The sequence below is a fragment of the Heterodontus francisci genome, chromosome 7, assembly GCF_036365525.1.
Source record: "Heterodontus francisci isolate sHetFra1 chromosome 7, sHetFra1.hap1, whole genome shotgun sequence".
In the NCBI taxonomy this organism is placed as follows: Eukaryota; Metazoa; Chordata; class Chondrichthyes; order Heterodontiformes; family Heterodontidae; genus Heterodontus; species Heterodontus francisci.
This window is the reverse complement of record NC_090377.1, coordinates 117,051,429-117,063,492: the sequence shown is the minus strand read 5'-3', so window position 1 is coordinate 117,063,492 and position 12,064 is coordinate 117,051,429. Positions and strand designations below refer to the sequence as shown.

At 42.9% G+C, this 12,064-nt stretch overlaps 1 protein-coding gene across 1 annotated transcript; it reads left to right on the top strand.

Annotated features, from left to right (window-relative positions):
- Positions 1–9,929: 9,929 nt before the first annotated feature.
- gbx2 (gastrulation brain homeobox 2) lies at positions 9,930–11,719 on the top strand. Its single transcript, XM_068035976.1, has 2 exons — positions 9,930–10,452; positions 11,196–11,719. The coding sequence occupies exons 1-2, from the start codon at positions 9,930–9,932 to the stop codon at positions 11,717–11,719; spliced, it is 1,047 nt and encodes a 348-aa protein (XP_067892077.1).
- The last annotated feature ends 345 nt before the right edge of the window (positions 11,720–12,064 follow it).

The following is a 12,064-nucleotide window of genomic DNA, read 5'->3' as shown; positions in this document are numbered from 1 at the left end:
TAAACTTCTGGTTTAGAAACAAACTGCTACCAGTGAACGATATCTGGCACAGCTCCTTCACATAACCCCAACCTCAGATACAGTACCATTAGCATTAATATAGTAATCACCAATAGAGGCCAATTAAGATGGCAAATCAGTCATGGAGAAATCGCAGTGGATGTTTTTGCTGCAGCAGTGAGGTTAAAATATTTTTAAGCCGATCTAGAGGAAGCTGTGTTCTGTGTTTAACTCTCCTGCTGTAGCTGGCATGGGGGGCCTTGATGTGCTCGCTCAAGTTGAAAGAGAGAAATATTTTAATCAGCATTTGCGCTAGTTTAACAAACATGAATGCACCATGTCAAATCACACAGTGATGTAGTGACATGTGTGGGATTAAATGCACGTAATGTCTGTGCATGTGTGTAGCGTTTGGTTAGGAATTGTCAAAACATCAGTATTGAAATTAATTTCCAAGTGTATTTTCTAAAATGAAGGACTTTTTTTCAAAAGTCAATGTATAGATCTAAAGAAGTGGAGAACTTTATATTGTGTGATCACACGTACCATCACATTTTATCAACGTTTTGTATTAATAAACATTAAAAATATATATTTTGGATTCTTTTTATCTCTGCTGATTATTTCATTTTTCTCCCTAACCAAAGGGATTAAAACCTTGTCATAGTGCAGTGAGCTGTTCGGGCTCCTGCAATTATCAAAGTTCTACTATTCCTCCCGTGCTGTCCTTGCCTTGCACTGTCCGCCCTACAGAGGGCGATGAAGCCACGGGATTTACAGTGCCTGCCAGATGACCCTTGAAAGAGTCTCCTGAAGGAGGGCAGGACAGTGAATGTAGATAATGCACCACATCATTGGTGAAATTAAAGATTTTTCACAAGCTGTCCAAAAAAATCCACATTTGCTCCATTCTTTCCGTGTTGCAATGGCCTGTCAGAGCTCCTCTAGACAATGCATTCAGACCTATTGATTGACTTATAAAATCTCGTAAACACATATATAAACACAAGTTTCACTGGATCTTTAAAGAACCAATTGACAAGGCAAAATATCACGGCACATCCCTATATAGATATGCAATGCATTTTGCACTATATATATACGATGTGATTATACCACTGTTAAGTGATGGATACAAGCTAAAGTGTTAGCTGTAGGTATTGACCGAATTAAAGAGTGATGTGACTCTGAAACGCCTTGCTCCCTCTCTCACAGCCACAGCTCACTAAAATGAGGCTACCTCTGTGTAATTCAAACATTAATAGGGATTTCTGTGTAAATGTGTCAAGAGAGAGAAAAGCTAACGGGTAGAATTCGAAGTTGTTGCTTCAATCCCCAATCTGTATATATTCTGTTTCAGTACAGATGTAGCAAACCTGTACAAGATATACAGGAGGCAAGGCCATAGGGAAATCAACTCAGCTAGGGGGTGGTCTGAGAAAAACAACTTTTATTCTGTTTTAAAATCTGCCAAAGCTCTCTGATTTCCCCTCTTACGGTTCCATGTCCCCCCGCTCCCCATCTCCACCTCCGCCTCCGCCACCCAGCCGCGTGAGTTCAGCAAGATTGCCGCCTTGTCCCTCCTCACACTTGCTTTTCCATGACTGATAAACTTTGGCCCTTAATGCTTTCGAACAGACTCTTTTGGCAAAGAACTTGCGACAACTTTCCAAAATGAGCCTGGTAAATTAGACTTTCGAAAAATGAAACATTAACAAGACAATGTCTTTAATTGGGAAGGGGATTTGCAAGATAATGACACGAATCGACGGGCAGTTTTGTATCAAAAATGTAATTCTATTTCGTCCTCACCATCTCGTCTTTCTAATAATATTTAACACGCCAAGTAAGAGGCAAAACACTTTGTCAATTTAAAATGCATTAGCAGTAATATGAATTCGTCGTATTACACGGAATGCAGCAAATTGCAAATATTTTGAGAGAGAATTTTTGATGAGAAAAAAGGCATATTCTCCTTGAACATTTTCTAATGTTATCATAAATCATTAAGACTCCAGTTCCTATATTGATGCGTTTGGGGTAATGATTTACAATTTCAAAAGTGTCTGGTATACTATTTGTCTAATGACTGTGCGATTAAATTCACTTTTTAAATGACCCATGACTCATTTCATGGTAATATATCGAGTCTATGTGTTTCAATCCGTCATATGTAATTGAATAACACTGCATTGAAAATGTCTCAGCCTGATTGTAGCACAGCTTTTTAAAAAGGTAATGCTTAACCTGGGAGTTTGCACTTAGCACAGCTTAAAACTTGAATTAATTCCACATGTGACATGAATGGAACATCTAGAGAGTGGAGGTCGCAGTGATGTTAAAACACTCCACGTGTGTTATCAACTCAGTATCTGACGGGGCAATTTTATTTTTGGAGTGGGGGGAGGTGGAGGGACTGGTTCGAAGAATGAATTCGACTTTTCTGACGAGGAGAGCTGACAGGGAAACAATGAACCCAACTTGCACAGACAGTAAAAGGGGAGACAGTTGATGAAATTATAACATTTAAAAAGTTATAATAAAGGCCGGGAATCTGTTATGTATTATATCTCCAGTTCATGAGAAGGTTAACTAGATCCCCTCACATTCGATGCGTTTTACTCGTTGGCCGGTTGGGACCCGGGTTATTCCCAACACCACAAGCAGAGAACCCCTCTGTAAATCGTACCCCCACCTGCGACACTAGCCGGTTAAAAGCGCATCAACCCGTTTAAATTTTCGACCTTTCCTGCTATAACCTGTTCCCCCAAAAGGCTTAATTTCACACCCCTTCCCCTAGCTTTAATATCGAGGCTTGTTTTTATAACCGGTGCACATGTCCAATTGTCACACTTCTTTGGTTCCTCACGCTTAACAGTGTCACAGAAACTATATAATAATATATGTAATCCTGGCGGTGACGCTCTGTCCAAACTCAACCAAAAAAATGACAGAAAAGAAGAACACGGTTTCTGTCGAGCGAAGACATTTAAAAAAAATAGACAGTCGATTAGAAATGATTTCATTTTGAAGGGTGACCCAGGAACAGCTGTGACTAGTAGGAAACACGAGTTGATTATAAATCGGACTCTTGGACAGAGTCTGGAAGCCAAGTGTTTTTTTTAAGTGTGGATATTAACACTTTAAAGGTTTGGGCTGGAGGCCTTAGTGCCTTTCGATCCCGGCCCAGGCAGCGGTGCAAATAAATGCGCCGCTCTGTGTGCCCCTACATTGTAATCCTTATACCAGGTCTCTCCCTAGAAGTAACAGGAGACTTTGGGGGGGTGGGGGGGAGGTTACAGAATTAAGGAGGGTTCATCCGGTTTGCAAAACACGGCCGGCACCGAAAAGGTCGCGATGTGAAAACGGAACTCAATTTCCCAGAATGATCAAGACGTGTCAGGTGAAGAGTGGGAGACGGGACAAGTCTGTAATTTATGTATTAATGTCACTTTAAGCGGGGCAGGGCTTGACTTTGGGGCTGTTGGTAACTTCATTTGACAATATCCATCGATGTGGCTTTACCAATAACACTGCCCGTATTCACAAAACCGATTTCAATGAAAAAACTTTAACATAGGGTGAAATAAATGTGCATGTTGATAATGCACAAACCGCAATACCAACAGAACAGCAATGAGCGGTGAGAATTTTCTCCATTCTGGGGTAGAATCGACAATCAGAGGAAGATGCGAACCTTTCAAAGTTACTTTCGTTTTAAATTTTCTGAGGGGCTTCGATCGATGAACGTGGATTTTATTCCTCGTTTCATTCTCCTCTTCAGTCCTAAATGCAGGGAGTGTTTTCGCGGGATCGTGTTAGACTTTAAAAAATTAAATAATGAGCGATTCTTTGAATGCAGAGGGCCCGGGGATGGAATCCACTTGATGTAGAATAATGTTTAAAATGTGTTGAATTCACAGTGGCCACACAGTCCCTGGCAATTCTGCTGTAGTCACACGGCTTTCGCCAGGAGTTTTACAAATATAATGCAGGATTGTTTTGAAAACTAACAAACCCGGTTCTTTTTGTAATGCAAGTGTGAGCAACCGTGTTAGTTATTCCCATTGCGTTCCTAAAGGATTTGTAAAAGGTGAGTGTGGCCATAGAATACATTAAAACGAGAAACCTGCCCCCAGGTTCAACACTCCCTAAACCCCTAAAATAATAGCAAAATACTGCGGATGCTGGCAATCTGAAACAAAAACACAAAGTGCTGGAAATATTTAGCAGGTCTGGCAGTATCTGGTCTGCCTACTAAACGCTAAACCGGAATAACACAATCGCTCTATCGAAGTTGTGATTTTGAAAGCATCTCTTTGTGAACGGACCCCTGTCTTTAGATGTTTTTAAACGCTGCTCCACATTCTTAAACGAGAATCATTTTACATTAAATTTAACCCCACAAACACTGTGATGGGTTATGTTTTTAAGAGGATAGACTCTGCCTAATGGACATCAATAAAAGATCAGACCTGTGGGTCAACACCGATTGCCCTTAACCCAGACGTCAGTTTTACTGCAGCGCTATTTAAAGGATAAAGTGTGTTTCAACTGGTGTGTAACAAATCATTTTCTTAATTGCATCATAAACAGTTTTTTTTGGGGGGAGGGGTGTATTTCTAACCCGACACCATCTCCGGATCCTCGCCCTTTAACCTGGTAATTGTCCTTTTTACAGCTGTTCGTACCATTAGCATATCTCTGATCTTTCGAAACAATGAAGAATAGAAAATAGATAAAGGTAAACCCACAATTTCTACCCCAGATTAAAGGCTTTCAGGGACACATGAAACGGCGGGTTGCCGGCTGATTAGGCGATAAACAGAGTTTGTCCCGTTTCCCTGATAATCTCAGTTTTTACAGTCATTGCTTCTGTCTCTGTTTCACCTGCTTTATTTCATTCAAAGTTGGCCTGTCCTTTCGAAATAGTCGACAAAGACATTCTCTCACACGCACTCTCTCTTTCTCTCTGTTCTCCTTATTTAATGGTTTGCTAGTTATGTAATTACACCAATTTCTCAGTCAAATCAGAGTCTGATTTGCAATAATCGATTTAACGACACTCCCTCCTCCCAGTCGGCAGACGCCACTGATTAGTTCGATTGGCGAGTTTTGGCACCGACCTGAAACCTGGGTTAGTTTGGAAATGAACTTGGATGACACATACAGAATTTGTCCTTACATGATTTCACTTCACAAAACGAAACTTAAAACTATAATATCAAGAAAACGACACAACTTTTACATCTGTGACCTTTGGAGGGTTGGGATTTCCCCGAGAGAATGATATAGATATATAGATAAGGAGAGAGGGGGGAGATTCAAACCGACTTTGGGGGCGGAGATCAGTGCTCTGTTTGATCTCACTGAGGTTCATTCAGTTCCCACTGGGACAAACTCTTGTTTTGATTTTTTTTAAACTATCTCGCACTTTTAAGCGTAGCCCCGGCCCTCCTCACCCCTCCTCACCACCTCCCGAAATGTTCCCAGCTCTCCACATGCCAAACTGCAATTGTGATTTTGCACCGATTATTAAGAGTTTGGGTCAAAGGACATCTAACTATTAATCCGCAATTCCCCACCATCCGCAACTTTCCATCGACATTCACCAACTAGTGTCACTGACAATCGGTTAGCTCATTTCCAGTTTGCTATTGTGACAAATATTTTAGTTAAAAACACAATACACTAGACGGAGGGAATCGGAGCTATTCATTCAAGCCATTGCCAAAAGAACCAAAAGAGGAAGAAGAGAATTCTTTTAAGGCAGCGAGTTGTTGTAATCTGGAATGCACTTCCTGAAAGGGTGGTGGAAGCAGATTCAGTCGTAACTTTCAAAGGGGAGTGTGGTATATACTTGAAAAGCACTATGAGCAGGGGCTGTGGGGTAAGAGCGGGGGAGTGGGACTAACTGGATAGCTCTTCCAAAGAGCCGGCACAGGCACGATGGGCCGAATAGCCTCCTGCTGTGAGATCCCATGAATTGGGTTTCTTTTATCCGTTAAGAAAGGAAGGACACTTGGACAGGTTTTAGTGCAAAGGGGGCCGATAGTGTTCATGAAGATGTAGCGTTACACCCATTCATTCAGAATAATATGAGGGCATCGTTCAGAACAGTCATTCAAAAAAGGAGCAAACTTCAGTGTTCAAACTTCACCCTTGAAGGAGCAAACTTCAGTGTTCAAACTTCACCCTTGTGCGCTAGAGCCGGAGATGCGGTGATCTCAAGTCAAAATAAGACTCAAAATACAAATTCATCCAGAGCCTAGGTGGGGAACTAATCAAAGCGCTGAGATTGTGGATGAAATAATCCCCAGCGTCCTGGAACGGGGACAGAAAACTGGGTCGGCGATTTATTTGTCCCAAAACAGCACTTCCAAGAATGGTGAGTGACAAAATAATGAGACGCCATAAGAATACTGTCAACTCCCTGAATCGCACACATTGACAGGTTCTCTCTCGCCATTCTGACTGATCACTCCGTGATCTGAATTACCGAGTGACTCCACCCCTGTCATTAGGAACCTGCACCAGAATCACACCCGCTAGATCACCAGAAACCAGGCATTGCATTGGGGGGGAGGAGGGGGTGGGGGAAATCCCAATAGATAGGAGTCAAAAAAGTTGAGTTTTGTGTTTATCTTTTAAAGTTTGTTTCGTTATTAAACGATCGCCGCTTCCTTGGAATAAATACTCCATATTTCTGGAAAAATCTACTATTTGCAAACGTCCTGCTAGTGTCATGTCTCTTCAAAGTGACTTGCTCAGATTTTAGATTAAGTCTGACATTTCAGTTCAGTCATTAAATCGCTGTCAATGTTTATTCACAGTTCAAAGGACTCCTAGCTCTGTGCGATCTCTTAAACTGCAAGTTTGGAAGCAATAGTCCAGTGATGGAGCGGGTGGAATTTTTTGAAATTTCTTTATGACGTCCAGCATTTCTGGGAGTGTAAGAATAATATGGAATTTCACTCGGAGAAGGTTTGATGGCCGCAACTCCTTATAATGGCTTGAACCCTAAAACAGCAGACTGGAGTTTCTCAGAATGCTGCAGCAACAGAGTTAACTTTCACTCTTTCACACCAGTCCACTCTCTTTTGAATGCTGTTTCTTCCGTTCTCTGTCACAGACTCCTTCCTTCCCTGTGTCTATTTTGCTAAACTTAATTTCCTCACTTTTATCTCTCTGTATTCTCTATTCTCACTCTCCCTCCTTGTTTCTATCCTTTTTATTATCGATTCTCACTGAATCTCCTACCTTCTTTGTCCCTTTTGATTCTCTATTTTCATTCACCTTTCTACTCTATCCTTTGTTATTCTCTATTCTGACTCACCCTCCTTCCTTCTCCGTCCCTATTACACTATTCACTTTTTTAAAAAGGTCATTTTCTCTCTCTAACACAATTATTCTCTCTATCTCTCACACTCTCGTTTCTTCTCTGCTCCCACAGATTTTTTTTTCTCACAGGAGCTCGGTCCTCCTCTCTATCATTCTTCCCCTCACTTTCTTGGAGTCACGCTTTTCTCTCGTTTAAGCATGTTCATTCGGAATTAAACCCTGTAAACTCTCTTTCGTTCATTTTACAATTTCTGTGGGAGTGTTTTTTTTTTCTTTTGGCTTTTCAATCCAGGAGAAATACATGGTGTTGGATTTGCTTTGGGAGCCTCACGAGAGATTCGTAGAGAAAAGAGCAGTCCCTATCGATTTAATGCCATCATGTTAGTGAATAACTCGTTTACATAATTGCTGGGCACTGATTTCAAAGCTAGCCAGGGGCTGACTTAGAACCACATGGAGCCTATTCTATCTTTCAGTTAAAAATGCAATGAATAAAAGTTTAACTCAGTCCTTCAGTGGTCCGCGTCCCGCAAATTAGTGTGTCTGAAGCCCAAAACTTAACACAACAAGCTCTTTGTAATCTCAATATCCCGGACACTGAGGCGATTCTTCTCTCCCAGCTCTGGCTGAATGGCAATTGCTTGCCTTTCCTCTAAATAAAATCATCCCAGCACATTTTTCCCAAACGGGTTGCCAGCAGCACTATGATAATACTGTAATGCTCACGACACCCAGCCAGTCAATAACCACAATAATAAGACAAGACACTTTCCCTTACACCATCAGAACTGGGAGCTAACCCGTGATAAATGCACAACCCCCATTTTAGCAGCTCATCATCTCTGTGCTTCTTCACTGCAGATTCTCGGGGGCTAGATGAAGGGCGTCCCTCTGGGCTGCTGCTGAGCTGACAGAATGTGAGAGCTTTAATTATTGAAATGTACCCAGGACAAGTTAAATACAACGGCTTGGCACCCACAGCCCTCACATGCCCTGGGTCAGGAGGTAATGGAGTGATAGAGCCAATGTCCAAAGGATTAGAAGCGATTCAACACATAGATTTAGCTCCAAGGACTGTTCGATCGATGCTGCCCATTAGCAGCGATTTACGGTTATTGTCCATTTAACTCAAAGCTTAGCTGCAAGCCTCGGCTGCTTTAAAACCAATTTCTGAGCTTGCTTTTTCCTTCTGTGGTGCACATTTAATGCATAAAGAAATACTTAATAAATAAAATATATTTAGATGTCAGTTTTGTTGTTGTTGTTATTGTTGCTGCAACAATTGCATTTCTATAGAAAGGGCCCTCTCTGTGCCAGACCGGATCAATAAGTGACTCTGATTGCCTCCAATCCTCGCCCCTGCCAAGCAAAGTAACTGGGGCCGCATGCGTCTCCCTCCCGGGGCATGTCGGGAGTTGTAGTTTATTGGACGCTACAAAGGCTGGTGCGCATGTGCGCTCGAACTACAAGTCCCGAAATGCCCTTCGACTTTAATACTTGCCAGTAACCTGTCTATATTTTGATACAAAGGGTGACGCGATGCCACCAAGGCACTTGTTAACGACTGTTAAAAGTTTGCTCTAAAAATAGTGTTTAAGTCTTCCCGTCCCTTTTATTTTAGCAGTAAGGATAAACCAGGCAGAGAAGGGTAAATTCACCTTTAGACCATTCCGCTCAACTGCTGGGAACAGTGTAACATCCCATAATAAATTAGCACAGGGAACCATGATATTATTGACAATATATGTGCTTGAAAAGAAAATATTGGCAGAGCTGCAGGGGAAACCGTGAGGCTAATTGGTTAGCTTAAATAAAAGCAAAATACTACAGATGCTGGAAATCTAAAATAAAAACAGAAAATGCTGGAAGCACTCAGCAGGTCAGGCAGCATCAGTGGAGAGAGAAGCAGAGTTAACGTTTCAGGTCTGTGGCCTTTCATCAGGACTGGTTGGCTAATTGGTTAGCTTGTTCAGAGAGCTGGCACGGGCAGGATGGGCCAAATGGCCTCGTTCTGTGCTGTGTGATTCTCATACTGTATATAAAAAAAGCACTTTGCCCACTCTTAACAATCAAAGTTTCCAACAGTGATAATGAAGAGAACTGTTTGCATTTCCTGACTGAATCAATGGTTAATGATATAGGGACATAAAAGTGTGTGAAAAGAGGGCAGAGAATTCGGGGAATAATCACAATAAATCCAAGAGTACATGATATGGGGAGGTTGCTGGAGTGGGTGGAGCAAAGGAGAGAGCTCTCAGGACCCCCCATCCAACCCAACCAATCAACGGGGAGAAAGCAGGGCCACGTGACTGAGGGTAGGTTGCAAGTTTGAAGAAAATGTGAATGAGAGAAAGGCGAGCGTAATTTGAAGCTGCTGGATGTGACCCTGGCTGCGAAACACCCCACTAGAGCCTATTCACACTCGGCACTTGAAGGAGCCCCCGGATCCGGAGAGCGATGATATCCAAGGGAAATCGCAGCCTCACACCATCGGGGAACTGACTTTTTCAGTCTTGCACCTGGGGCTTGCTGAAGCCTCTTCCTTCTCTCGATCCACCCGTCCTGTGTCTGTCTATCCTTTGGGTTGTATGTGTGCCGACTTCAGCCCATTGAGTGTGATGCAGCGACCACTGGGAACCAGCACCGCCTTTAGCATAGACTCTCTGATAGGCACCAGTCCCCAGCCCAGCACTGGCCATTTCGTCTACACTGGCTACCCCATGTTCATGCCCTACAGACCGGTGGTCCTACCGCCACCAGCCCTGCCCCAGCCATCTCTCCAGCACAGCCTCCACGCCGTCCCACCTCCCCAGCATCCCCACCAAGTGAGCAACCTCGCCGGCTCTCTCTCCAACGGCTTCTGCACCAGCCTGGGCCAGGGGATGGCCGTCACCACTCTCATGGCCACACTGCCGGGCACCGGGGAAGGCAGCCGGAGCTTCCCGTCTTCCCAGCACCAGGAGCCGGCCAGGAAGTTCATGCAGGCCCTGGTCACCCTCGACAAGGCTGAAGGCGGCATCCAGCAGGAAGGCGAGGAATCCAAGGCGTTCCTGTGCAAAGACAGCTCGGCTATTTCATTCCCAGTGTCTGAATCGGTCCACGCAGTCATCGGTAAGTGAATTGTTCTTCAAAAAAAAACATCCATTGCTCAATGAAACAATGTTTAACTGCACCGATTTGTTAACGGTAGATCTTTATTAATAATAACGACATCAAAGGCGAATTCGGTGTATTCGGCTGTTCAGTTTCTTGCTGTAAACTTCAATTGGCCGCATTACAAAACAAGTCGGCAGTTCCCTCAAGTTCCCGATATTCACCATGAAATCTTTGAAAAAGTTCCAAATTGTTATGCGCCGCTCACACGCTGCGTTCGGGCAACTACAATCGGAAGCCGCTGCAATGCAACTGCTAAAAAGAAAGACAGCAGCACACAAACTGTCTTCCAGCTATTTGAGAAAACAAATGGAAATAAGGGGACAATAGCCTTTGCAGATCTAACCCCACTACTGATCAGAGCAACTCTATTAACACATGAATTGCTAATACGGGATTGTGTGTGTCAATTGCCCCCACACTGAAAATTCATGCCATTATTTTGGAACCATTTTATCAGCGTGTCTTTAATTCCAATAAATTAAAAAAATTAATCATAAATAGCTCTTTTAAATTCAGCGAACGGATAAGTGAAAGTGATGAATAACAAAACAGAATGTTCTGAACTTCAGAAAAATTATTTTTTAAATAATTAGTAGTAATCTAATTAGGCGTGTGTATTATTGATTAGTTTGGGATTTAAAATTCTGTTATATTTCCCCCCCCCCCCCCCCTTCCTCCTCCTCCCTCCTCATGTCTAGGTGCTGTCACCTCAAACAGGGGACAGGCGAAAGAAGATCTGAAAGTGGACGATGATCCCAAAAGTAAAGATGAGAGTTTTTCAATGGACAGTGATCTCGACTACAGCTCCGATGAGAATATCACAGCGCAGGCAGTTCACAAGGGAGAGGAATCCGGCCCAGGGCTGGAGGAAAACAGCCACAACAGCAACCCAACGAATACAGCGACGGGCAAGAACCGGAGGAGGAGGACGGCCTTTACCAGCGAGCAACTGCTGGAACTGGAGAAAGAATTCCACTGTAAGAAATACCTGTCTCTGACCGAGAGATCCCAGATCGCTCACTCCCTCAAACTGAGCGAAGTGCAAGTCAAAATCTGGTTCCAGAACAGGAGGGCTAAGTGGAAACGCGTGAAAGCGGGCAACACAAATTCCAAATCTGGAGAACCATCCAGGAATCCCAAGATTGTGGTGCCCATCCCAGTCCACGTCAGTAGATTTGCGATCAGAAGTCAGCACCAGCAATTGGAGCAACCGAGACCTTAAAAAAAAACAATTTAAAGAAAACTTTCAAACACGTTACAAGCTTAAAAAACACATACACACATAACACAAAAAGGACAACAATCTTTTTTTGAGTGAAAATCGAAGACTTGCCAATGGACAGACCCCCTATTTATTATAAATAAATAATTATACTTTGTTTGTATATAAGTACTGAGAAAATGCATCAGCTATATCCAGTATTTTGACTGTTTTGTGGACCAAAACTTGTACAGTGAGAATTGCACGAACTTCTACATTCCTAGAGAGCAAAGGAACCGCGATACTAACCCTCACATTTAGCTCATCTTACATCGGTGTTTGACCACTTTGCATTGTTCCATCACA